The 27,295-nt window shown below is 44.3% G+C and overlaps 2 protein-coding genes across 3 annotated transcripts; both read right to left on the bottom strand.

The window, feature by feature from the left end:
• Positions 1–1,753: 1,753 nt before the first annotated feature.
• Positions 1,754–16,920, bottom strand: zgc:162707 (UPF0524 protein C3orf70 homolog B). Its single transcript, XM_062403155.1, has 2 exons — positions 16,425–16,920; positions 1,754–4,584 (listed from the first exon to the last, which is right to left on the bottom strand). The coding sequence occupies exons 1-2, from the start codon at positions 16,606–16,608 to the stop codon at positions 3,887–3,889; spliced, it is 882 nt and encodes a 293-aa protein (XP_062259139.1). The 5' UTR covers positions 16,609–16,920; the 3' UTR covers positions 1,754–3,886.
• Positions 16,921–17,748: 828 nt separating this feature from the next.
• ehhadh (enoyl-CoA, hydratase/3-hydroxyacyl CoA dehydrogenase) lies at positions 17,749–27,086 on the bottom strand. Of its 2 annotated transcripts, none has more exons than XM_062402609.1 (7): positions 26,895–27,086; positions 25,969–26,072; positions 25,080–25,249; positions 24,729–24,840; positions 24,102–24,206; positions 20,151–20,492; positions 17,749–19,853 (listed from the first exon to the last, which is right to left on the bottom strand). In XM_062402609.1, the coding sequence occupies exons 1-7, from the start codon at positions 26,966–26,968 to the stop codon at positions 18,610–18,612; spliced, it is 2,151 nt and encodes a 716-aa protein (XP_062258593.1). In that variant the 5' UTR covers positions 26,969–27,086; the 3' UTR covers positions 17,749–18,609. The 2 variants fall into 2 exon arrangements, with proteins under 2 accessions (XP_062258593.1, XP_062258595.1); XM_062402611.1 differs by lacking the exon at positions 26,895–27,086 and adding an exon at positions 26,401–26,488.
• Between the last annotated feature and the right edge of the window lie 209 nt (positions 27,087–27,295).

The raw sequence follows: 27,295 nt of genomic DNA, 5'->3' as shown, positions 1-27,295 counted from the left end.
CAGCTGACTGACCCAGCCAGTGCCTCAATTACTGGCTTCTCCAGAAGAGGTTAAAGTAAAACTCTGAGGATTTAAACTAAGTTTGAGCAACTATTAGCTCAGTGGGGTTAACATTTGCATATATATATATATATGCCCATTATTCCAGCAGCCTCTTAATAAATGTAATTTGAAATTATAAAATAAGTACTTAAGTAATTGATTACCACCGCCAAGGGAGGTTATGTTTTCACCCCTGTCCAAAGACGATTATGCGAAAAACACAGAATGGATTTGCACGAAACTGAACTTTTGGTAGGGATCCAGACCGAGGGGCAGATCCAGAATAATTTTGGGTCATTTTGGCAGAGGAATTCCATGATGTAGTTTTAAAGGTCAAGGTGGAGGTCATATATTTTTGGAGTGACTCTAGTCCCGGTTCCTACTAATGCTTTTCATTTACTCAGGTGAGGCTCTGCTGTTATTGCTCCATCTCTAAATTGTCTCTTAAGATCTCATCTGAGTGTTTGGGTCTTACTCGTCTAATAACTTGCCCCTGGAGAGAAAACTAATTTGTATGAGATTAAAAGGAAACCTCCTCAGCGGGTTAATTTGGTTGAACGCAGATGAAAAGCAAAACGAAGTAAAGCTGACAACGTTTCTCTGCAGCTCGTGCCAGCCCTGCTTGTGCAGCAGTCCTACAACAAGGACGCTTTTTGATGTGGTTCATATCTTCGCCCATATGTGTGTGTGTGTGTGTGTGTATGTGTGTGTCTGTGTGTGTGTGTGAGCCCCACACCGCTCAAGGTGCCTGCCAGCTGAATTACTTTGCTGCAAGGGATTAGCAGCAACAGCGATCTATCTCTTCATGAAATCTGTCTGTAGTTTATGAAAAAGGAAAAAAAAAGAAAATTATTTCAAAATACTGAAGTACATGCAACCACGTGTGCCCCCCCCCCCCCCCCCACCCACACACACACACAGTTCATCCAAAGACTTTACATGAGATTGCATCATTGCCTTTTCAATTGCGCTTCTTTTCCTGGGCCTGCCTCCATACACTCTCCTCTCCTCTCCTCTCCTCTCCTCTCCTCTCCTCTCCTCTCCCACCCAGGCTCTCCGGCAGTCGGCTGCACACACTCCTCCTCTACATCACCAAGCAGAATATGTGATGTATATTTATATAAACTGATTAGCATTTCATCTTTGCCTTTGGGTTTTCTTTTTCGCACTGGCAAAGAATCGATAGACACAATGCAGGACGGAAAGGAGAAGCGTGGAGAAATCAATCTGGGCTGGAAGTCAAGGTGAGACAGGAGCTCGCATGGCGTCTTATAAAATCAGCTGCGAGACAAAGTGTGTGTGTGTGTGTGGGGGGGGACTGTGGGACAGAGACACCGAGGGAAAAACCTGGCAGGACGGTTTCTGTCATTGGTGCGGATCAATAAGGGGAAACACCAGGGACGAAGGGGCAGAGGTCTCACTCGAACAATATTTTATGTCTTATTTTATAGAGGTCGTATATCAAGCTACTTTGGGTTTGCCTTTTCTTTTTGAAGCAATTTATCATGTATGTTTTGTGCCAAAAGCAGGAAACAGAAACACTCTTCAAATCCAACAGCGACAGTTAAAGGGATGACTCAGTTTTAATGCGTCCACCAAATCTCTGCTGAGTGTTAGTCATCGCCTCTGACTCAGGTGGAGAGAGAGTTTGACTTCATTTCAAAGATCCACATTTTTCTCCCTGTAAAATCATTTCAAAGATCAAACCTGGTGAGTTTCATTATAGGATTTATTCATATGAAAATAATATAACAATAATAGGAACATAAGACATGTTTCAACTGCATTGCTGTAAGCGGGACTGTGTTCAGTGTAAAGCCAAGGGCTGCCCCTGAATAAAACAGATACAGGATTCGTGCTCTTTGAACACTCGATTGTTAAATCGATTTTTGACAGGAGGGACCTCTGCAAAGAAATGCTACGATGGAGTACCGGGGCCATATGAAGAAAATTATAATTGAGAAGGAAATTGTTATTTAATGAGAAAAAGTTATAATATTACATGAAAAATATAAATATACTACTTCATTCTCGCAAATTTAACTTTGTCAAATTAAATTACAACTTTATTTTAGCAAATGTGCAACTTTTTCATTCAGCATCACTACTTTTTTGTAGTATAACGACTTTTTCTAGTAATATTGTGACTTTATTCTTGTATACAATGACTTTTTACTCATAATTACAGATCGTTTTTCCCCTTTAAGTGGCCCTAACACTCTGTCGTAGAATGCAGTCATGCAAAAAAACTTTATTTGTTTCCATCCAGTGCTTGTAGCGTTGCATCAATACATATCTGTGAACATTTGAGTGAATTGTTTGCTGAGAGCGCTCCAGGAAACAACTCTTTAAAGATTGATGAAAGAAAAGTAAAACGTCAGCTTCATTTTTACTAACTGACTAATAATGGGCTAATTATCTCACTATAGTTTCATATTCGAGTGTATTTCGCACAACATCATGTCCATCACAACATCAAAACACCGATTCAACAACCTACTCCGAACCTACTGTCATCTCCTTGTAAAGGTGCGTTAAGTGAATTTTCCTGCCCCCTTAGTACAAAATAACCGACATAAAGTCTAACCTATTCTGAACACCTTTCTCAGGATCCCCTTTCAGCCTTCCCTCACACAAATAACGATTCAGTATATTATTATTTTTATTATTTATAAGTATAAGTATATGTTGGATATATTCCCTCTTCACGATAGTGGTCTTCCTGGTCTCTGCTGCGACAACATGACTCCTAGTGTCGCTGCTGTCCCTGTGCCAGAGACACGTCTGTGCTTCTTTAGATTTCTTGGCAGCTAATGGAGGTCAGCGCCGGTCATGTTTTGCTTAACGCCCCATTTAACCATGAACAGCACTGCGGTTTGGATTCGGGCCCGACCGGACAAAGCTGGTCAGAACACTGAGTTTGGGTCTTTGATTATCCTTGGTCCTCACTGGCAGGTACATGTATAGGAATGTGCTTCTGTGTAATCCTTGATTGTCGAACACTGTCCTACCTAACTACTCCTTATGTTTATGGTGTCAGTAGAATGCAGGCAAACTGTGAGCCGGCCGTTCTCTCTCTCTCTTTTTTTAAATGTATTAACGTGATAAGAGTGGAGCTGTCACCGCAGCTTAGTAATTAACAGGGTAAAAGGCTGATGTGCTTTAGGCCCACGAGAGGTAGCTGGCCTTGTGGTTATTATGTTGAAGTGTCAGGATTGCTAACGCGTGTGGGTGGAGCCACTGACCCGAGAACGAGAAATGCCACGAGTATATCTGCCTCTCGAGCGCCGAATTAGAATAAAGTCTGACGGCCAGAACGGCAAGAACTCCTTAACTGCTTATTATCATCATGAAACCTACTCATATCTCCTCTGATCGTACATATTTTAGCTCCGGCAGTTTTTTTACCAAATAGACATTTTGGCAACTTTTCACTTTTCATTCCTCCCTCTTAAGGAAGTGCACCCACTAGAGATTCACGTGTGTTTTCTGATTTTCGTCGTACAATTACCACATATATGAGGCTCGACTTGGCCCACCGTGCATGTGCTTGATATGCTTGTGCTTCCTTTTTCTACTTTATTGTAATGAGTTGTAAAAAAAATTCACTCCATGCAGGGTGAGTGGGCAGAGCAGAGGCTGTGTGAGAGTGCAGACGTACAGTCCTCGGCCACCTGCAGGAAAGCAGATTCAAATTAAAGCAACCCAGCGCGGCCCTGCTGAAGCGTCACAGAGGGGCTTTGTTCTCTATTGGTCCACGTCAAATGAATCCCTCCAGTGTTATTCTCATGAATTTGCTTCAGCGCTGTGAACCACGCTCCCTCTCAGCTCGGCAACACGACAGTTACACAGTTGTTTCGATCTTTTCAATGATCTCTATCATAGACTTGGAGGGAGAAAGCACGGAGCAGTCGTCTTGATCCCAGAGGCTGGCGGGGCTCGAGTTCCCGTCCGAGCTCAACCCGTCCTCCTCCTCCTCCTCGCTCTCCTCCTCACACGACTCCAGGTAGTGCAGACCCAGCGCGTTGATGCCAGAGTCCTCTGAGCTGGATGGAGAGGAGCAGTGGTCCATTTTGGGGCCCTTTATCTTATCCACTGGGGAGGGGTGTTTGTGTTCACTGTACACCGGCTGGACCGGCTGCATGGGCGCGGCAGCAGCTGTGTGTTTTTGGGTTGGCAGCGTGGGCTTGACAGGTGGCCGAGGCTGAGTGGAACCTTTGGGCAGCTTAGACGAGGCCGAAGCCGGCGGGGACGGGGTCGGAGCGTGAGGTGGTTCTGGCAAGGGAGGCAGAGGCCGCTGCACGTAGCACATCTTGCCACTGATCCGCTTCACGATGTAGTCGTCCACAAACAGGTCGGCGATGACGCAGTACTTCGGCGACTCCAAGTGAGGCGGGGACTGGAAGCAGGGGGCGAGCTTCAGGAAGCGCTCGGCCAGGGACACGGACAGGTCGATGGTGTCGCTGTACTCGGAGCCGACGGACGGCACGGCTGTGCTCGGGAGGTTGCACACATTGGTCATGGGCTGGTACACATATTTGCCTAGAGGAGAAGGGAAAAGAGAAAACACACAAAAATCACTTTCATTGTTAAATTTGACTTTAGATTTGACATACCTACTGTATGTGAAATATGTTTTTAATCAATTTTCCATCCCACAAACAATAACCACCTGACCTTCCTGCAGTTCCCCTCAGCACTAAAGAGCATTTGAGAGTAGTTCAGCTTATTGATTCAGGTTTTTGTCTCCAAAACTTTGATGCTCACTTTAATCACCGTCAGTTTTTTCAGTAAAAAGAAGAAAAAAAAAAGCTCTTTAAAAATCTGTCCATAACCTGCTCAGCACCGAGCAGCAGACAGACAAGGCAAAAGACCAGAGAGAGAACATAGAGCATCATTTAGAAGCTGAGGAGCTGGATCTTTTCTTCGGGCTTTGCTGGAGATCAGCACAGACTTAGACGAGAAAAAATATATCAGGTGGACAGAAAAAAGACTCTTAATGAATGCTAATGTTTCTACTTGTTAACTGAATGTTTCAAAATGCTGGTGTTTGCTCATATGTTCCCAATATTGACTTGAAATGCGATAAAATGTATTCGGCCACAAAGGATCTCTCAAACAGACTTTGATCTAATTTTGATCCCCTAGGCCACGCTCTCGGGAGAGCGTGGCCTAGCAGACAGACAGAGCTCTGGGGAGAGCGTGGCCTAGGGGATGGAGCGGGTGCTCTGCAACAGAAGGTTGCCGGTTCGAATCCCACTCTATCCCATCTGCATGCCTAAGTGTCCTTGGCAAGATACTGAACCCCTAGATGGCCCCTCATAAAAATGATGAGTGTTCTAAAAATGTAAGTCGCTTTGGATAAAAGCGTCAGCTAAATGACATCTAATGTAATGTAATGTAATGTAATGATATCGTAATGCAGAGTGGGATCATGGAAATAACCTACATGACTCAAATCATGTTCACCACATGAAGCAATTAGAAGGCAACAAAAATGAGGCTTCCCATTACCTTGAATAAATTAAGGGATTTTGCCGGGTTTGAACTTTGTTGGAAAAATGTTTGGAGAATGTAAGTTAACAAGTGTAAAAAAAAAATATAACCTAGGTCCGGTAATTTTTGACATGTCACTTAAGAATTGTTACAAATTAGGTGCTTAAAGGAAAACAGCATGCAAGAAAAATCTCAACCTAGAAGCTGTAATCCGTGTCACAGATACCAATTTAATTCATGTCTGTCTGTTAACTCCTGTTACTAATATACACTATTTAACCAAAAAGTATTTTGTCATGCCTTAATACCGAAGTAAATTTTATTTTTCTTTCTTTCCAGTAAGTTGATTATCGATATAACACAACAAAAAAACATTTCAGTTATTGTGTACCATTATCTGTAGATCTATAAAGCATATCTGTGTTGAACCTATTTCCCAAATTACGCTCTGAGGTTTTGCTGTACCAGTAAAATATTAAAACTGTTTGAGCATTTGCATTTCAAAACCTTTTTCTTTCCCTTTTAAAAAATAAAAGTGAATTTCATAACGCTCTGGGTGCACATTAATTCATTAATTCATCTCTTCAAGTATGAACCCTTCTCATCATATAAAGCCACACTTATTCCTTGGGTGAAAGTAGCAAACACAGCAACAGAGCAGCAGCACAGTCTCAGCCAAGGACACAGTTTCTGAGGTGGGCTCTGAGCGAATACTGTGTCTGTAATAACCAACCAAGTGTCTGTCTGCTGTCAGAGGGAAAACTGCTGCAAGACTCAGTTGAAAAATGAATTTAGAATTATGTTTACACCTCAAAATCCTGATGTGGTGCAAAAATTACATCTGGACTGAGAACACGGCACAGCGTCACATCCATCCTGGCATAAATACATTTGTTCTGGAGAATATTAATATATTAAACACGCCGTCCGTGTGAGTTGTGCCTAATGTACTGGGTTTGGTGGTAAAATGACTTGCTCCTGAATTTTGCTCATTGTTTTGAAGCCTGCAGCCTCGAACTCTCGAGCGGTGCTGCCGGAGCAGTGCGGCTCAGACGTGTGTTTAACTGGCTCCCTGGAGACGGAGGAGCTGCAGAGGATGACAGGCCTACGCATCGCTTCCTCCTCGCTCCGCGTCCCTGTCTTTTGTTTCAGCGGCTGGGGGGACCCCCCCCTGTCAATCAATCTCATTTCCCCGGTTACAGTGAACACGTCATAACAACTCTCAGAGTAGGAACGTGTGTCTGTTTAGCTGAGTGGACAAAGAGAAGCCCTAATGCTGATGCAACATGTTTTCAGTATAAAGGCAACTACTTTTCACAAAGATTCCCATGACCAACCAATTCCTAACTCACAATTTATTGTCCACCGATGTGAAGCGATCAAAGGAGGCTGCGACTGAAGGTTCATGTCTGTGAACATTGTTAAAGCCAAACACGAGAGCTAATGTCGATAAAGACAAGAGGGGAAATAGTCGTCGTCCTCTGCTTTAATGAGAGGAACTCAATGGCCTGTGTTCAGCCGGAGACGAGCCCATTCAGGCAGACGAGACGGGGGCAACAAATGAGTGCTAAAGCCGCAGAGGGCGACGTGTTGACATTTAGTTTTTAGCATATTACATCTAATTGCACTCATCCATCTGGAGCTTCAAATACAAAGAGCAACACTGAGGGACGGGCAGATGCTTCAGCAGACAGTAAAACGGACAGGCGTATGGAGCTAGCCCCACGCCAATGCTGGCCGTCCTCGTCGGCCTTGTCATAGAAACACAGGCTGTGTGTAGATTTAAAAAGGGCGTCTTAGGAATGCAGAATTAGTTTCCCATTTAGTTTGAGATATCATTGTTTCCCAGAGGAAAGTCCACTGGATGTGAGATTAATATAAATTAGTTTGGCAAAAATGGAATCTGAGAATCCCCATCAGGAGCTGAATATAACTTACTGCAGGCTTGAGATGCACAAAGATCACATTATTAGAAATGCTATTGTGTTACAAATGTTATTATTATTATTATTATTCTTCCAACAGCCACCAGAACCATCATGGAGCTGAGGTGTCACAGCTCGGTCCCTGTTTTGATTGCATCATGCTCATTCACAAGCAGTAATGATTTAATTTCCTGTTATAACATATTGGTTTCACACTATTCCTCTGATCGACATCTGGGGCTGGTTACACACAAAGGACAGACTGGACGTCAACTCATAAACAGGATGACAAGGAAGTGAGATATCAATGTCCTTATATTTTTATATATTGTGTTTTATAGACATACTATACTGAGGATTGAAACCAACAGTGACTGACAGACAGCGAACACTGTCCGAGCAGCTTTATTGATATTCAGTTGTGCCCTTCTGTTTTCCCAAGTGCTGAAGTCGACATATGACAATGTCAGCTGTAAGGCAGCCTCCGCCCCCCCCCCCCCCTCCCCCGGCTCTGTGTGTCCCTGTGTGTGTGTATGTTTGTATTTCTGACCCAACGAGGCCCAGTCCTAACATTGAAGGAAACATTGCAATGTTTTACCATCCTGAAGACATTCAGTTGAACCTCAGTTCTTAGTTTAGGGTTAGAAGAAAAATGAAGAAAAATGATGAAAATATTACATGTTTTTCTTGTTGTCAACACAACCCAGACACGACCAGAAGCAACATTACTTAATGTCTCAAAACCTTTTGAGTGCATCTCCCCATCTGTGCCACTCAGCCAAGCCCATTATCTCCAACTGAAGGAACAGGTCACAAAAACTCAATGTTTAATCAGGCGTTCCTGAAATATCTCGGTCACGAGAATAAGATGGACAGGTGACGGTTGGATGGACGGATGGATTAACAGACAATCTGAAAACAGAATGACATTCGGTCAAGGCAGTCGCTCGGGCGGTGGCATTAACAAAACGGAGACCTATCACGGGTAACCACTGGGGGCAGTGTAGCCAGTAGTTTAATTGAGACGGTCAGAGGACATGAGGAAGAACTCAATGAAGAAGTTGGATGGTATGTTGGATCCCCGCTGTTTACAACATGGTCACTTTTCCCTCTTTCTTAAAAGGTACATCATCAGAACCTATTCCACCGCATCATCAGATTCTCTTTTTTTCATAGTGTCGGTCAAAAAACAAATCCACCATCAAATGGTAAGAAACAGTTACTGGTAATGCACCTGACATTTTCATCCTTTTTGTTGTTTTGCTGTGCACTTTTTGTTTCCTCGAGATAATCGGCCGAAGTGATGTCACAAGACATTTCAAGTCTTGCGACAACAATGATTGACAGAGTAAAAAATAAGTGCAGTCTGCAGCATTGACAGTAAATGTCAGGGTTTTGAGTCAGTGCTGCAGAATCAAACAGTGGGAGCTACACAGCAGGCCCACTGCTTCACACCCACAGTCACACTGAGACTGAATCAACAGCAGAGGAAAGTCAGACTCAGTGTTTTCGACTGAGTGCAGACTCAACTGACCAGAAAAACATGTCGCTCTTTGAGGAGAAAGACTGATTCATACTTCTTCTCTCTTCATTGGATTGAGCCTTTTCATTATGTGAACATTAATGCCAAAGTTCACTGAGGAGATCAGTAACTGCAGGCGATAGAAACAAGGCTGTTGGATACATCAAATAAAGCAAATAACAGCTTTTCAATAAAAGTATGTCATTATGCATGCGTGACCTCTGCAGTTCAAAGCCATGGAGGTGAATCTCTCCTCTACTTTACAGTGAGGGGGGGTGAAGTGTCCATAAAACACTTTTGGAGTTTCACTGGTAAACAGCGTTTGCTCCAATAAGCAAACAGCAACCAATTCTCCAAACAGAAAAACTATAGAAAGAAAAACATCAAATGCCTCTGTCCTGCTACTGTGGTGTCATCCCGGTGTCCATAAGCCGACAGTCACGAGTTCTCACAAGAACTGCAGCAGTAAAGCCTGAAACATGCTTCTGCGACTGCGTCTGCGTCTTTTCACGCCGCTGTGGCGCAAGACTCGTTTTCATTCATGCTTCCCCAACCGTTGCGCGTCTTACAAAGCAATTCCGCGCCAGAACACTAGGCGGAGTAATGCTTTTTGTCGAGACGACCTTAGAGACGCCTTCTTTCTTCTTCGTCGATTGTTTATTTACATAGCCACTGCGGCTCCTCGTAGCCTTTTTCTGGCGGACAAATCCGCCAGTCAGTGACAGGTTATACAAGTGATCATACTATCGGATATCTTCTGCCAAGTGCTCTTCTATTTGGTCTATATTCGTTCTTCTAAATCTTCCGTGATTTCTGCCGGTATTATGGGGCATGAAACCGGAAATGCAGCTCCAGAAGGGATGTAGAGCAGACCAATCACAGCCTTGCGGGCTGAGTGAGCTTGCGGAGCTTTGCCGTAAATTTTAGAAAAGGGGGTCGACACCCGTCAGCACGTAAGGAGGGATACATAAGCACGTAAGGGACCCGGAAGGGCTCTTGCGCTTACGGGCCCGTGAAAACGCAGAAGCATGTTTCAGGCTTAACTAGCAGGAGGATAGTGGTGAGTAGATAATTAGCGAATTTGTATTTTTCGGTGAACTATCCCTTTAAGGGAAACCTGGAATTAATTATTACAGTCAGGGTTAAAATAATCCCTCTTGGTACAAGGAGCTGGAGAACATTATATACAGTCAGAAGGTTTTTTCTTGAAAGATGATTCATGGTGAAAATCAGGAGTGCAGGAGGTTAATGAGAAAGCAGTGGAACAGGCAGCTCACTCCTGGGGAGTTACAGATTGCTCCCTGGAGGAGCAGAGGAGGAACGAGGAGCTCCAACTCCTCTTCCTCCGCCCGTCTCCATCCTGCAAACCTCATGCGTCCTCTGCTGTGTCTGGCCGACAGTCTGCTTTAATACTGGAGATAGTAGTCTCCCTTAATAATGCAGCCCGTCAGCCTCTCGCTCTCCTTCACTGAGCTTCCACATTGCTCCGTCCAAATCCCGGCTCTCGCTCTACAGTCGGCAGCTGGGAGGAGACGCTCGGAGGCCGAGGGTTGTTGTTGAAGAGCTCAACGTGCCGTCAAAGATCAACGTGCACGACTTGTCTTTTAATGATTAACAACCCCCCTCAGATTTGAATCTATTTGTATGTTTGAGTGAAAACCCGCTGCCTCATACTGCAACATATCAAAGAAGCATGTTGAAATAATGTGGCTGTATAAAATTAATAATCTTAACAGACCGTCCTTATAACAGCTGCTGCACCCATTTGGCTGGAGCCGACAGGGTCTGGCCTCACATCCGCAGCTCCTTGTGTTTAAATCTGTGCAAACAAAGGGAGCTGCAGCTGCAGGGACCACAACATACAGCAAGTTTCGGGTTTCAGCGAGAGGGGCCGGCCCGACCCAGCGTCACGTGAAACTCCTTTTCCTGTTTTGTGGCTCCAGAGGCCGAGGCGGTTCCTGATTTACAGCCAGTCAGAGATCCAGCGTTTGTCTGTCGCCACAGTGGAAGAATGTGACCCTCAGAGCTCTTTTCACAGAGCAAACACAGAGGTTCAACAGCTGTAAACTCAGGTCTTAGAGGAAATGATCAAGTCCAACACTATAGTAACAGGAACATAGGAAGTTTTAAAGAGTTATCCCTCCCGGCCAATACGGACTGTAAATGCACAGACGTTGGAGGGAATAGGGGATCAAATCCACAATCCTCCATTTAAATACATTTGAATTTGTTCTTTAACTATCATACCAAATTCAAAATTCCCTGTGATGATTCACAAGGCTGGGGGCTGTTTGTAATTCACACTGTCACACTGGTCTACTGATGATTTATTGACAAACAGTGGGTAATCAGGGTTTTTCCCTCGAAGCAGACAACTTGACTTATCATAAACCGTTTTCAGACAAGAACACTAGGAAAAATTGGGTTTCCAGAGTTTGCCTTTCACATATGACGACAGCAGCAAGAGATTGTCCGGGTGGAACGTGTTTAAGGCACCAGGACAATGTACAGAGAGTTCACTTCCTTTTCACCAAAGGCTCTTGAATCTCGTTGTCTTTCCTAGTTGACATCTTAGCCGGTGTCTTCTACGCGTCTCATCCTGTGATATTTATGTTCTTGCAGTTTCGCCGCCCGTCGCATGTGAGAAACTTCCACTGCCCACTCGCTCACTGTAAAACTTTCATGCTTTACTCTCGCATGGGCTCACTCCAGACATTTCACTCACTGGAGGGGGGAATGTGGGTTGGCAGGCAAAGGTCCAGAAACTGTCTGGAGCAACTGACATTTGCGTGCTCACATTCAGCCTCTGGCCTTCAGTGCATGTCTGAAAGCAGCTCTAGTAGAAAAAGCACACGGCTCTGCTCCATTGGGATCAGGACCGTTAACAAGCAAGATACCAGGCACAAACAGCAATTAGCCATTATTTATTTTTCCATCTTCCCACTTTGACCTGACAATTGTATGTCTCTTTGTTAATGCATGACGGGGGGAGCTAGCGAGCGGCTCTGAACCGTGTAATCATGCGACGGCAAAGTGCCTGCGTTTAGATTCAATGCCATGAATGGAAATAAATAGCAGATACAAGGTGAGTCCGCCTGCTGCCTTTTCAAAGCACATTGCCACAGCAACTAATGTGAAGTTCCCCGGTGTCTTTGTCCCGAGGTGAACGAGTCTGCGACGAGGCTGCGTGGGTTTTCGTTTGGACTAATTACACGATAGTCGTCTTTCGTTGAAATCGCCTCTAAAGTTCAGCTCGGAGTTAATATGACGCTGACTCCGGTCGTTTCAGCTTCGAACTCCTCGTTGCCTTTGCTCTCTCTCAGTTTTTCTCACTGAGCTGGGATGACGAGGGAGTAACGCAAACACAAAATGTGCCATTGCATTAAGACAATCTAAACCTATCCTTCCAAACATAAGAGCAAAAGTTGTCGTACTTTTATTCTGGTGCTTGCATTATTGAGAGACCTGCAGTCGGAAAACACTGCAGCTTCCCGAACACGATCAATCGATTCGAGAAACATCCTCTCAGGCCTGCGCCGACAATGTATTGATCCTTTAATACCAGCCGAGGCTCTTTTCTTTAGGATTCAGCACTGCAGTTAATTTTGATTTGGTCACCACAGCAGTCAAATTAAGTTCAGAGAGCTTTATCCAATGAACCTCCTTATTTCACTTTAGTAAGATCTGCAAGCTACAGCTGCCGTGATGTGTCAGACGAGAGCACGAGAGGAAGTCTGACAGACGAGATCCCACTTCCTTGTATCTACAAGCTCGGAGGAACAAAACGAGAGCTGACAGAGAACGAGCAGACTGACAACACCGTTCAGGAGTCATTAGACTTTGTTAGATTTACTTAATGAGTAATGCATCGCTCTGCCTGGTAATTGTAATCAGTTGGTCGAGGATAAAGAGAAGGACAAAAAAAAAAAAACACCATTCACAGCAGGTGGTTCCAGTGCTGCTGTGAGCAAGAACCTCATCAGACATGACATATTGGCAGTGACACTAAACACGGCTAATTACCACAAATGAGAGGCTTGGACTGATGTTGTCACCAGCTGGGAACACCGCCTCCACTTAAATCCAATTCCAGTTTTTCCACAAAGCTTAAAGTAAGTCGAAATGACCAGAAGGCCCATCTTGCTCCAGCTGATTTGTGACCTGTGAGCGCAGGAACCAGAATCGTGTTCGGTTTGTGGCGGCACGTATTGAAACAGGAGAAGCCCCAGAACTAATCGCAGGTAATTACCGCACACGGCTCTGAAGGTAAGAAAACACACATCATTTGTGTTTGAGAATTGAAATGCTGGGCCGGGTGACCTTTTTGTGTTTGTTTCTCTGGAAACCTATTAAAAAATGTAATTAAAAACGCCGCCTCGCCGGGCTCCCTGTGGTGAATGCACAATTATCAGCTTCAGAACAAGTTTGTACTCCAGGCAAGAGGCGTAGGCACATTCAAAATGGGAAAAATTGCAGGATCATTATGTTTCTATAGAAGTAAGGGCCATTAGACTTTTCTCACTGGGTGTCCTAGGTTGTGCCTGATTCAGCAGTCTAAGCTGGTTTACTCTCATCGTGGTGCATGCGAGGGGAGCCTGTGAATTACAGGGCAGAGAGACGTTGAAGGTGAGAACGCTCCTCTGGGATGTGGCAGGCTCCCTCTTCTGCAATTGCTTTACACATCTGAATTATAACGGGTACAAAGGGGCCGTGTGTTCATCACACAGAGCCTTTTGAGTCGGAGGGGTGAACATTTCAGAGCAGGGAGGAGGAGCGAGTCCAAATGTTTACAAATGACGCAACAGCTGAGCAGGCTCCTGCAGAGAATTCACAAATCTCCGTGTGTGGCTCGTCAACAGACACTGGAGAGAATTCATCCTTTTTCTGCCACATCAGATATTTCAAATCACTTGGCTCGCCCTGAACGGAAGCCGGCGTCTAAATCCAATGATTACATGGCAAAGATTACAATGTGTCGAGTGCAGTTGTATACTGTAAGCCCCCCTCGGCTGACGGGTGCCGAGTGGATGGTGATTGTGTTGTACACTGATCTGAGGATTTTCAGGGCAGCCAGCGATGAGGGTTGGGGGGGGGGGGGGGGGACTAAGGGGATGGACGCCCTGTCGGGTTCACGCACAGTGACCGTTTGGTGGCATCAAGCGTCACGTGGAGACTAAGTGAAAACGGGGATGAAATATCTGAGGTTTATGGATGTTAAAAAATACTACATGGCTGCTGATTTAGTCACTACTTGACCTTTAGCCCTATTCCACTGGTCAAAAAATCCACCCACATCTGGCTTTTATCTGCAATGGGAATAGATTCGATCGGCAGCCTCTCCCAGGTCAAATGACTCTGCAGTAGACAGGTTTTAATCGGCACCAGCTCGGCTGTAATGGAAACATGACACCCAGGTGAACGTGCTAATTTGGCGAGGACGCCGGGCGAGACAGCACCTCGGTTTTCCATGCATTTGTTTTGTCGAACAATTACACACTGGGGGAAAAACAGAAGGGCAAACACTCCACTGGCAAAGGGAGAGTAAAATAGGCGTCTGTCTACACGTGATGTTATTGTAGTCAAAAATAAAATGTTGGCATCGTTCTGCGTTCTCATCGAATGCCATGAAAAGACCAAGAGAAAACACAGAGTATCCTCATTCATCTCTTTCAGACATCCTGGCACTGGCCATAGAACTCAGGCCAGAGCCCATTCCTTCCTTCTGAGGCTGTAAGTCTCTAAATTTGGGTCACAGATGTATAATTCATTTTTCAGAAAGGGAAGTAATTGAATAGAGAAGCTGGGCTGTAGTTCTCAGTAATTGTTGACCGTAAAAGAATGAGTAACACACATTGAGGGACTATTTCCAGCTGTGGATTAATACTCACTTGGTGCCCTGGTAAGTGCCCAGTCGGCTGCTACGAGATTGACTCCTTAATAATCTAGAGTGTCCACGTTCATCGCGATGTGTGTGGTTTGTGTAGTTTCTGAACAACAGTGAAGGTCTGTGGCGGAGAGGATTAAGCTACATCAGGCTTTAGCTCCACAGACACACTACTTTACTTGTTAGCCGTATCAGCACATCGTCTTTTCAGGGGATTCGTTGACAGTCAGAAAAACGTCGAGCATGGCAACACTCTGAAAGCAGAAATTAATCTGATGACTGAAGTGATGCATGTCACGTCACACAAGAATTTCCAGTAACAGCAATGGGAAGCAGGGGCGCGTCCGGGGGTGGGGCGAGGGGGGCACTGACCCCGACTGAAATCTGATTGAAGTGTATCGAATGATGTGCAGCTTTCCTCAAGGCTATGGCTATGTGCACCTTACTGAATCAGGAAATGTGCATGGATATTGGTGGTAGACTCTTTTGAATGAAACGCTCTTTATGAGATATATATAAAAAAAACGTTATAGCCAGGAATACATGCAGACTAAGCCCCTTTCCAATTTGGAGTTCAATAAAAAGTAAATTGAAAGACGTAGGATATCAAACCAATCAAGATTATTTCCGTTACCTCCACCAAGGATGTTGTGTTTTCACCCCTGTCCCTTTGTTTGATGGCTGGTTGGTTTGTTTGTGAACAAGATGACACTAAAATAATTGGATGGATGTCCGTGACACTTGGTAGATGGATCCAGGGAGAACCCATTCAATTTAGTTGAGGATCCGAATCAGGATGCAGATGCAATAAATGTTTTTGCTACTGTTTTAACACTTTGAAGTCGATAATTTTCACCATAATATATCATTAATCTTGATGATGTGGATTTGCAGAAAACAAATCTAAAATATACATATTTCCAATTATTTATTTTTACTTTGCACATATTGTGAAGACTACAGGAGATACACTGAACTGTATTTTGGACACGCAACTTGCAAGGTCACTGGCTGGGCTGGAAATCAAAATTCAGAACAGTTTACAGAACAGACACAAGTAAATCCAGATGAATACAACGAAACACACGAACCGTGACCTGAAACATTCATGCCCCCCCCCCCCCCATAAATATTTCAGCCTACATTGTTTAAACCACATCAACTATTCATATAAGGAGGTCTATTTGTAGGTTTGACTCTCATTAAGAATACCTGTATAGGACTATGACGTTCTACCTTATGGATGCAATGAAAACAGACAAGACAGTGAGATGAATATGTAGTTTTAGGGGAAATTAAAACAACATCACGTTGGCAGCAAATGTTTCCTGAGATACTTGACATAACCTCTCACAATGAGCCACATCAAGCCTTAAGTAATACATTTTCCATATTGTTAGTGAATACAGAGTCTGAGCATCTGGATTCCTGACATGGTGGAGAGAAACCAAACACCCAGCATCTGGTTTTCTCATTCTCGTGCCAGTGGGATGGATTTAAGGTGATTCACCGAACTTATTATCAAAACCATGCAGGGAAAAAATATCCAACTCACAGTGACACCAGCCCAAGTGGCAGCACCAGTGCAGCTTGAAGCACTTCCCGTGGCTGTGCGTCGCGCAGATGGAGAGTCCATCGCACGGCAGGAAGTCTGGTCTCCCCGCGCAGCTCTTGGCCAAAGCCTGCGCCTCGTCCAACTTCTCACTCTTCGGACACTTGCGCGCTCCCGAGGCGGCCATGCCAACATTTCCTGGATCCCCCCCTAAACGCACACGGCCAAGTTAACTACAACATTTACCCGTGAAGGACCGAGCCGAGGGTTTGAAACGGTCCACGCAGCCCCCGCAGGAAACCTCTCCGCGGGGATCTCTGGGATATCCACTGGGCTACAGCACAGGCGAAGAGGAGTGCGAATAAAGGAGGTGTGGAGTCATATTCAGATCCTCCCGTGGTCGTGATCCACGCATCTCTCCATCCTCTCCTTCCTTCCTCCTTCGTTCCTTCCCCTTCGCGTCGGGAAGCTCCTCTGCTCTGCGAGCCGGGGACGCGCGTTTACGGCACAACGGCGCGCGTCTGAACTTCATCACACAGCGGGAGGAGTCCGCCAACACAAAGCCAGCTGCTGTGCGCACTTCAAACACACACACAAACACACATTCTCACACACAACCCTCACACACAAGCTTTCATCAGTCCCTCTGACAACTTCAAAACACCAAGATCTGCATCCTTAAACGAATCCACACTCAGACCGACCTAAAAATAAGCACTCATGGGTTTTATTTTAGGATTGTATGCAAATTATACCTCATCTACTTCAATTCAGTTATCTAAACTCATTATGTTGGTAGTGCATTAAGCTTTCAGGTTTAATAAATGATGTATGGTACTTGCAGGCAGGCATTAAACAGGAGAAGAGCATATTACAATAGAATCCAGCTGCTCTCTCCCTCTCCCTCACTCTCTCCCTCCATCGCACTCTCCCTCCCTCTGCAGCCGCTAGGTGGCAGCTCAAACATCTGCTCAGTGCTGGGGTGTGAGATTTACACGAGCCCATTGATTTATATAAAAGCATCCGAGAGTCGTGTCTCAGCCTCCATCTCCTCTGCAGCTGAGTCAGCAAGTAACACACACACACACACACACTAACACACACACACACGCACACACACACACACACACACACACAAACGCACACACTCGAACATCACTCTCCTCCAGAAATAAATGTTTCACCTATGAACTGAAAGAACATGACTTAAAACTCAACGATTCCCTGCATTGGGGAGATCTGAACATTAATACAACTAAAGCCAATGTTAAATCAATACAATAATATTGTACAAGATGCACACAAACACACACACCAAACTAACACATGAGTATATAGCATTTCTTTATTGAGGTATCAGATGATAGATATTATACATTACATGCATTACCGTTGACAGCTTAATATAAGACAATCAGTAAAAAATTATCGCTTTGATATTATATTTATATAATGTTATTCTGAATGTGATCTTTCAAGAATTTCCTATATCACATTAGAGTTTAATGACATCACTGTATATTTTTTAAAATAGTGTTGTTTTGAGAACTTTTTTTAAGAACACTTTTTGGTCGAAGCAACTTAACAGCTCTTTGGTGGGGTTTTACTGTGTTATAGTTTTAGTGGATATTTGCTTCTTTTGATTGATCTTAGGTATAAATAGAGTTGTATCGCATCTCATTGAGTCAGTTTATTAGGTACATCTAATTCATTCCAAGAGACTTGAGCCCTCGATTGTCAAACCTTAGTAAAGTTCTGTGACACTATGAGGTGTTTTCATTCATCAGTTATCACTTTGGCAGTGGTTGCAGTGCGTATCTCTAATATTTTGTTAATACCCATTTTTATTCACGAGGTAGATAATACATTAGAAACAAGTATCAATCAGTATATTGTGAGTTGAATGAAAATCTCTGACAAAGCATTGACAGGAACAATAAGCTTTACAAACATTGGATTACTATATGATGGTATAGGAATGTACAGATGACCCAAATAAACTGCTAAATCAGTGTAGGCTCAAAAGGCCACTGCCCAGGGGAAGATGTTAAAATTATTGATCCCAAAAAGCACAATAATATCAGAAATCCATAATCATCATAATTATGTTGGAAAAACACATTGTAAATCAAGTTCATAATGGTTTTAAATGAGTGTATTATGATATTAAAGCTGAGACGTATGACATTTAAAGCTGACTGTGGAGTTTCTTCACAACTTCCCTCCACTTGTGGACAGGTGGGCTGCCACTGGCCACCAGCCTCTTCAGCAGGTTGCAGGGCTGCAGGTAAGGCACGTCGGGGTGAGCCTCATGGTAGAACTCCAGCCTCGCCAGGACCTTCTCCAGCCCCACCATGCTGGCGTAGAACATGGGGCCTCCGCGGTGCCGGGGCCAGCCGTAGCCAAACACATAGATGATATCTATTTCTTCAGGTCCTGCAGCAATGCCATCCTCCAGTATGCGGAAGCCCTCATTGATCAGGCTGTAGAGGCAACGCTCCAGCACCTCCTGGTGGTCTATGCGGCGTGCCACCAGGCCGTGCTGGGCCCGGTACTCCTCCAGAAAGCTGTGAAGCCAAGGATCAGGCCTGGCGACTCGACCGCCGGGTTTGTCGTACTGATACCAACCCCTTCCTGTTTTCTGACCAAAGCGTCCCTGCTCACAGAGGAAATCTCCCAGGGGGCTGTACCGGCTGCCTTGACGTATTCTTGCTTGTTGCCCTGAAGACTTTCCCAGCCCATCCGCCTTCCTGATCCTCCAGCCCACGTCCAGCCCAGACAGGTCAGACATTCTGAACAAGCCCATGGGGAACCCAAAGTCCTCCAGTGCACCATCTACCAGCTCAGGCGTGGCTCCCTCTTCTAGCAGGAAGAAGGCCTGCTCACTGTAAGGCTTCAGCATGCGGTTCCCCACAAAGCCCCGACAGTTTCCAACAGCCACACTGACTTTGCCCATTTTCTTTCCCAGCTGCATGGCAGTGGCCAAGGCTTGAGGAGAGGACTTGGATCCATACACCACCTCCAGCAGCTTCATGACATGGGCAGGGGCGAAGAAGTGCATCCCCACCACCAGCTCCGGGCTGCGGGTTTGAGAGGCCAGGTGGTCCACGTCGAGCCCCGAGGTGTTGGTGCACAGAAGAGTGCCGGGTTTACAAAGAGCAGACAGCTGCTGGAAGACTTTCTCCTTCAGAGCCATGTCTTCAAACACAGCCTCGATGACCAGGTCGGCATCAGCCACAGCCTTGATGTCGGGGCTGTAACAGATCTTATCGAGCGCAGGGGCCACGCCACGTCTCTTAGCCCCTCGCTCTAACATGCCCGACATCTCCTGCTTGGCCGCCATCAGCTGCTTCTCCTGGGTCTCCACCGCGACCACAGACAACCCCGTCTGGGCCAGGGCCACCGCTATGCCTCTCCCCATGGTGCCAAGACCTAAGAGGACATAATCACATGTTGACTACAGAAAAATTAACAATGGTCGACTTTAAATAGTTTCAGCCTGGCAGCATATAAAAATGTTTTTTCCAAAGCTTGCAATTTTAATGCACAAGCTGCTACATTCAGTCCTCCCTTCAGGGATGAGAGGGTTCATCCATCTCAACTCAGCTGAAATGCGAATATGGGCTTAGCATCCATAGGCAACATGAATTTGGATATGCAACACAGACAGCTTGATGAGACTACTGACAGCTCAAAAAACTGGAGCTCTAAAAGCACAGAAGCTCTTACCGATGACAGCTGCTTTATGCACAGGCCTAGGCTTGCTCGTGTCCCAGCGGGCTCCACTGGGCATGCTCCACCTGGCGACGGCCCTCTGAGCGAAGAAGCTGTACTGCAGGGCACGGGCCTGGCTGGAGGTGAAGAGACTGGCCATCAGCTCTCTCTCCCGCTCCATGCCCTGATCATAGGGCAGGGTGGCGGCCGCCCGGACCGCCTGGACACACGCAATCGGTGCTATGGCTCCGCGGGCGCTCTGGCGCACCTTCTTCATCACGCCCTCAAACAGAGCATCCATGTTGGGCGGGCGAGGACACGGTAAGCTGCTTATACGACGGCCATCCAGCGGTTTTCCTAAGAGGGAGACATGGAAGAAATGAGGCTCCAGACAAATAATTACTTTTTTATTTGTAGTTCTACGACCTTTGCTGCCCATTAAAAGTTTAAAGCAACATTATTTTCATTTCCAAAGTGTAAAATGCCATTTTGTTATTCTATTAGTGGTAAAAAAGAACTGTTCCAAGATAAATGGTAAAACTCTTCCGGTGCACTGGTACAAGTCACCTTGAATAAAACCGATCGATAATAAAAATATAAAGCAACTACTTTGACTTTGGGCAAAATAGTTGGTAAGTTTCCAACTCTGGAAGCAAAAAGAGGCCAAGAAGTTAAAAACATTTTCAGATTTTCTAGCCTCTAACCAACCGGAACAATTTTCCAGGTGAAAATACATGAGACGATTTAACATTGGGGCCAGGAACGGTTACAACAATAGATTTCCTGTCTGCGGCGATTTAAGCCTGGGAACAAAAAGAGTGAAACCTTGTTAAAAGCGTCTTAATTCTCATTCCTGTGCCGTCTGACATGATTACATGAGACAGTAGTCAGAGTCCTTCACAGCTCCACTGAATTACACTCCGCTGTAGGTTCGGGCCAGAAACTGGGTCACCAAGGCAAAGCTTAAAGAGACAGCCGCTGCATCTGATTCACAGAGTCCACTTTGTGGGATCGCAGACTGTTTGGTCTGATACAATTGTTCGTATCAATATTTCAGAGCTGAGGAATAAAAGGCGAGGGTCCTTTCAGGCCAGTGAAATGTACACTCTGTCCACAATGAAAAGTCAATGTGTGTGCAATGTGAATTTAATGTACTTTCAGGGGGCATCATTGCAGCAGTTAATCTGTAAATGGTTGAGCTGTGGATTTGTTGTGCAGCGAGTGGGAAGCCTGGTTGTTGACAGATGTAGCGGGCAGATGTTGCAACCGCCGGGGTAAAAAAGTTAATCTTGTCACCAGCAAAACTGGAGTCTGTGCACGTGTGGATCGTTTGTGTGTGTGTGTGTGTTTGAACCCTCATGTGTATTATATTCGGAAGAAGATTGACAGGTTAAAGTTCAAGCTTGGTTGGAGTAGTGGTAATGGTTACTGTTAGTCTTCAAGGCATGAATCTAAGTAAATACAATTTGATGCTTGGATTTGTTTGTGTGTACTTGCACGTATGTCTTTGTCAGGACCATTTTAGGCATGGACCTTATGGACATTTTAGGCAGTCCTCATTTGTTGTCCTCAAATAGTTGTTTTAAGGGACAAGGTTTTTTTTTTTTGGGGTTAGAATTGGGTTTAGGTTATGGTTAGGGTGAGGGTTGGATAGTTAAGGTTAGGGTAAAGGGCTAGGGAATAAATAATGCCAGCTAGAATGGCACTCAGTAAAGCATTTACCTCAAATATAAAATGATCCAACACTGTAAAACAATGCTGATCGGCTCACCAGCTGTGCCGCTCCCCACATAGACACTGACACTAGTGTGCACATTTAAACACACACTTCCTGTCCCCATTTAACCCGCCTGCTAATCGACTCAAGACCGCCGCCGCATCCGTCAAAATCTTCACAGCTTTTAGTTCTATCTCCCCAAATCTCCCTTCTCATGTGCTGCTGGCTTTTCTGTCTCACTCATGTCTGAGCCTCAGCTTTACTAACAACGCTCACTCTCTCACCCACTCAAAGTCATCCTGGCAGCGTTTGTGTACAGGGAAAACAAAAAAAGCATTTCTAAAAAGCACAAGACTACAATCATCTTTTGAGAGTGAGTTTAAAGTTTTTTTTTTCTTTATTTCAATGCGCTCTGCGAGACTCGCTGTGGACATTTTAATAGTGAGATTGTTTGCTAAAAGCACAATATCGGGCTCAAACGTATTTCACATGAACTTTAATGTCTTGAAAATGAGCTGCTACTGCCGAGCATGTAACAGCCTCTTCTCCTCATCTCATTCAGAATCAAAGGCTCTTGTACCATCGAGGCAGTGCTCAGGCTGTGCTGAACAGAATATGAAACATCCTTATGTGCTCACACAGAGTGAACACCGAGAACCACACAGCAGAGTGGGCGGTTTGCCCACTGGCTCACAACACCAGAGAGGATGAAACCTTCTTGAACACACTTGTTCATGGGGAGACTTCGCTAAGGAGATGATACAACGCTCACGTCTGCATGATGACGCTAAAGTTGGGTTTGCCCACAGTTTAGCATAGAGCCTTGGAGGACATGGAACCAGATTTAGATCAAGTTCAGACCTGGTATTAACATCCATCCTGAGAGATCCCATCACAAGTGGACAGTGTAAATTCGTCTGTTCACACCCGGTGTTAAAATGCCTCCTGAATGTTTCTCCTGTTCCCACTTGGGATCGGATCTCACTTCTTAAATCACTTCCAGGATCGCGGCTGCGGCCACATGGTGGATCGTGGTGGCAGCTGATCATGGATTATGATTACAGCTATTACAAGGATTAGTAATATACACTGTTCCTGCCCACATGTTGCAGTATTACTGGCAATACAGCTTTCATCATAACTGTCATGGCTGCTCTGCCTTCCATGCCCCCCCCCCCCTCCTCTCATCTCTGTCAGACATTTTCTCTTTGCATAAATGTTTTTAACATTGATGCACCTTTCCATTTATCTTGAGATTTTCCCAGAGGTTTCTATTTTTTTTCCTGTGTTAAAGTTTTTTTGGGAAGTTTTTCCTCACTCTAGTCTCCGGCCAAGAACAGAGGATCTTTGCGCCTTGTTAAACCCCATGAGACAAAGTGAAAATATGGGCTGTACAAACAGTTTTTACCCAGTGTGAGTTTACAGATGTGTTGGATGACGGCATGAGTAAGAGATAGAGGGAGAGAGAACGAGCGAGAGATTCATTGTGATACTGTTGCGGGTGAGAGAACGTCAGCTGAGTAATCAGAATCAGAATATACTTTATTGATCACAGGTGGAAATTGTGTTTGTTTAACTTTCTCCATGCAATAGTAGAAATATAAGCCTATCAATATTTTAAAATGATGAGACTATTAAGATAGTAAAATGAATATGACTTCTGTTCTGAAAAAATAAGATGTAGCTTTTTCCTTGGAGCATAATAGAATGTAGTTTTATTTCCCATTTATTTTTCCAGTTGAGCATATTAATGTGGCCTGTCAGTGATATCAACATGTAAAGATCTGAATGGGTTTTCCCTCAACACAGACTGAATTCAGAAGTCGCTCCTTGTAAACTGCAGGGACGTGGCACACTTCACCGACCCACCGAGTAAAGCAGAGAGCTAATGAGTCTGATTCAAGATCGCAGGGCCATCCTCGTGTTCATAAATGGCTGGTGACTGCTTATTATTAATATTCTAGGAAAGTTTGTCCCTTTTCGCCCTTCTGAATAATACAGCAAAAGCGGTGAAGACATCAGAGCACATCTGACAGAGCCATGAAACATTTATGACTTCTGTGTTGGAGGATCTGCCTGCCACGTTCTTTCTGCTTCCTTTGACTTTCCACAGCTTTCATGTCAACGCTTCTTCACACTTGACTCGTCCCAAAATAAGTGCTCTAGGAGGAATCTCTGTTCCTCTGACTGAGTTAATCTATAAACCAGTGACGAGTGAGTAGATTTTACACCAGAAGTTTCGGTCTCACCTGCCACACTCAGAGCAAACTTCACTGCTACATCCACGGTGCTGTGAGCAGTAACCTGATCCACTACTCCGAGTTTCAGGGCCTCAGCGGCAGTGATATGGCGGCCTATGGGAGACAAGAAGAACTTGGGTGTGTATGGGTGACATGTGACATTTCACATTATTAAACATTAATACGAGAGCATCCTGTGCCCTTTTGATTAAGACATAAACCGTATCACTGCAACCTCCCCTCGTTATAGCCTTAATGAGAAACAACAAAAAACTGTTGAAAAGAAGAAAAACCTGAATAGCAACAGTTTGACCTCAGTGATGAGTTGAGAAACCTTCCAGTTAAAGACGCAATGGGTTTCATAGGCTGTGATGATTATAATAGTGAACACATACTGACATCTGCTGGTCATCAGAGTAACTGCTCTAAAGCGCCTGTACTCCTGTGTTTATCAACGCCTCTGCCAAGACAATGTAGTGAACTTACTGTTATTGCTATGATATATGGGAATTATGGCATTACAGCATATGGTGGTTTCTAAATATTTACTAATGCAAACCTATACTTAGTTTAACAGTGTAAAAACTTCCACACTCGCAAGATAACTCCACAAAAGTTATCCATAAAATTAGCTACCTGTGGTGATGAGGTCTAAGGCAGCTGGGACCCCGATGAGCCTTGGGAGACGCTGGGATCCCCCTGCAGCTGGGAGCAGACCCAGTGTCACCTCTGGAAGACCAAGTTTGGCCTGACAGGACACAAAGGATGAGACTGGGTGAGATTCTCAGACAGCCTCTTGAATGTAAAGGCCTTACAGTGATTGTTTCATAGCTTAAAAGGTTATAACAGTCTTATTTATAAAAAATGACAGTCTTTCTATGATACTGGATATTTAGAAAAGAGAGAGAGAGAGAGAGAGAGAGAGAGAGAGAGAGAGATAGAGAGAGAGAGAGAGAGAGAGAGAGAGAGAGAGAGATCTGAACTAACTTTGGAGTGTGCGATTCGATAATGGCAGCCAAGTGCCAGCTCAAGCCCTCCTCCGAAAGCGCTCCCCTCTATGGCCGCCACCACCGGTTTGTGTGCAACCTCGATGGCGTGGATCATCGGCACAAGTGGAGGCCCGGACATGTTCGTCCCAAACTCCTTGATGTCGGCTCCTGTTGTGCAAGTAAAATCATGAAGTTATCAGCAGTTGGATTCATCTGGTTCCACATCCTCCTGGTTATGGTCTTGACACAACATAACCAGTTAAAATCACCAGCTACTGATAAGAAAAATTTTACTGAACAAACTCTGTCAATAACTGTTTTGAAAATCTGTGAATCATTTCATTATTTTTCCTTCAAGATTCCATTAGTTTCATCTTCTCAAGCATGAACATTTTCTTTAAGATGGATATTGTTTAGGTGTTTATATAAATATATATAACTTAGATCTTATGAAAAGATGAATTGATAATATGTTCTAAACTGTTTTCATTCTCTTAATTATGTTAAAGTTTGGTATATAACAATTTAAAAAATACCGACATTTTTTAAATTGGCACTAAAAATAACAATGTACTTTAAATGTACAAGATATTGTCATTCAAGTTAAATCAGATTTTACATGGTATGCCATTCACTTCTTTTATTTCAAATGAAAGCTATTTAAGTTCAGTTGTCCTTGTTCCTTTGTTGAGTAACAGAGGGACTCAATGATACATTAAGAGAATAAGTGAAGGGAAGACATCACATTGTGATTTTCAAAAGATTTTTTAAATCGTGTTGCTATGGCCAATGATAGACCTGTTTTATTCTAAAAATGACAAGATATGTGATATAACTGTGACATCACAGGAGATAATGAAGAATGAAAAAAGAAAAAACATTCATACCCCCACAGAAGATTCCATTCTGGCCACAGACAACCACCGACTTCACCTCTGGGTCACTGAGTGCTCTCTGCACCGTGTCAACGATGCCCTGTCTCACCGCCGCACTGTATTTAAGGAGACTGTATTAGTTATATGAAGTTTATACAAAAAAGCGACACTATGTAACTTTCACTCATTAACGGCGCAGTCTGCAGCCACACACTTATTCTTTTGGGCTCTTCATTTGAGTAATGAAGTAATTTTCACGTAGATAAAAAGGAAGTCTGTAAATGTGCTGAGTGGAGCCCTGACAGTGTAGTCTCACTGAACTAAAAAACGACTTTACCCATGTTCCAGTGCTTCCTGAACCAGAAGGGCTGCAGCTTTAACAAATACACCAAACTCTGCAAATCATTCGTACTATTTTAAAAGTTTTCTTGCTGAACATCATACCTTATTCGGGTGAGAGGTTAAATAAGTATTCAGATTCTTAGCTGCTGCCTGAGTTCTCCTTTCACCCGCTTCCAGAAAACTTCCATAACACAAACGTCCTGCATTCAAACATAGTATAATCAGCAAGATGTAGTTCCAATTTAAGTATTTGTTTTGCAGCAGGAAAAGCCATGCTCATATCAACCAGTTGTTGTACTGATCAAAAAACCACCATATTTTAAAAGGTCATGTCAGATTGTGTTTGCAGAGTCTTGATCTGAAGATGAACTGTAGCTGTCAGAGATGTCAAATGTATTGTAGAATTAAAACAAGTAGCAAATCAGCCAAATACTCAAATAAGTTATCTACTTGACTATAATAGTGTTTTTTATCTTGAGTTCAAATCAGGTGAATCTCTTCAGTGTGACGCACAGAGCTGAAGTCAATCCTCCCACAGAACAAACACAGATCTCATATCAGTAACTTGGCAGCCTTGTCTCGCCCCCTCAGCTCACCTGAGCGCGTTGACAGGCGGACTCTGCAGAGTGATCAGACCCACGGACCCTGAGACACGAGTGAGCTGAGCCATGTTGTCGATTGAACTGTGTTGACGCACTTCTGTCTGCTGTGCAGGTTGAACTTTGAAACTTCTCCTGCAGCCATGCCACACATCACATACTTACACAAAGTCCTCCTCGTCTGCTTAGCTTCCGAGTCAAACGACGCACTACCGCCCCCAGGTGGCCCGGAGCCGAAGTATCACAATCTGAATGATATTTGTTTCTCTGTATTCTGTTGATGTACTTAAAACAAATGTTGACATTTTTTTATTCTAATGAGGAATTCAACAGCTGATCAATAGCGTCACATATTTGAGCTCAAATATTAAAATAATTTTCGTCCATACAGGATGTGA

Source organism: Platichthys flesus, chromosome 13, assembly GCF_949316205.1.
Source record: "Platichthys flesus chromosome 13, fPlaFle2.1, whole genome shotgun sequence".
Classification (NCBI taxonomy): Eukaryota; Metazoa; Chordata; class Actinopteri; order Pleuronectiformes; family Pleuronectidae; genus Platichthys; species Platichthys flesus.
The sequence above is the reverse complement of the archived record's forward strand: the minus strand, read 5'-3'. Positions and strand labels throughout refer to the sequence as shown.

Bases quoted from the DNA above. Each gene is read 5' to 3' on its own strand.
- zgc:162707 (XM_062403155.1), bottom strand. From the start codon at position 16,608: ATGGCCGCCTCGGGAGCGCGCAAGTGTCCGAAGAGTGAGAAGTTGGAC. The intron at 4,585-16,424 runs GTGAGTTGGATA...CTTCTCCTCTAG, and splicing joins CCACTTGGGCTGGTGTCACT to GCAAATATGTGTACCAGCCC.
- ehhadh (XM_062402609.1), bottom strand. From the start codon at position 26,968: ATGGCTCAGCTCACTCGTGTCTCAGGGTCCGTGGGTCTGATCACTCTG. The intron at 26,073-26,894 runs GTGAGCTGAGGG...CCTTAAATACAG, and splicing joins CCGCCTGTCAACGCGCTCAG to TGCGGCGGTGAGACAGGGCA. The intron at 25,250-25,968 runs GTATGAATGTTT...CTTGCACAACAG, and splicing joins GAATGGAATCTTCTGTGGGG to GAGCCGACATCAAGGAGTTT.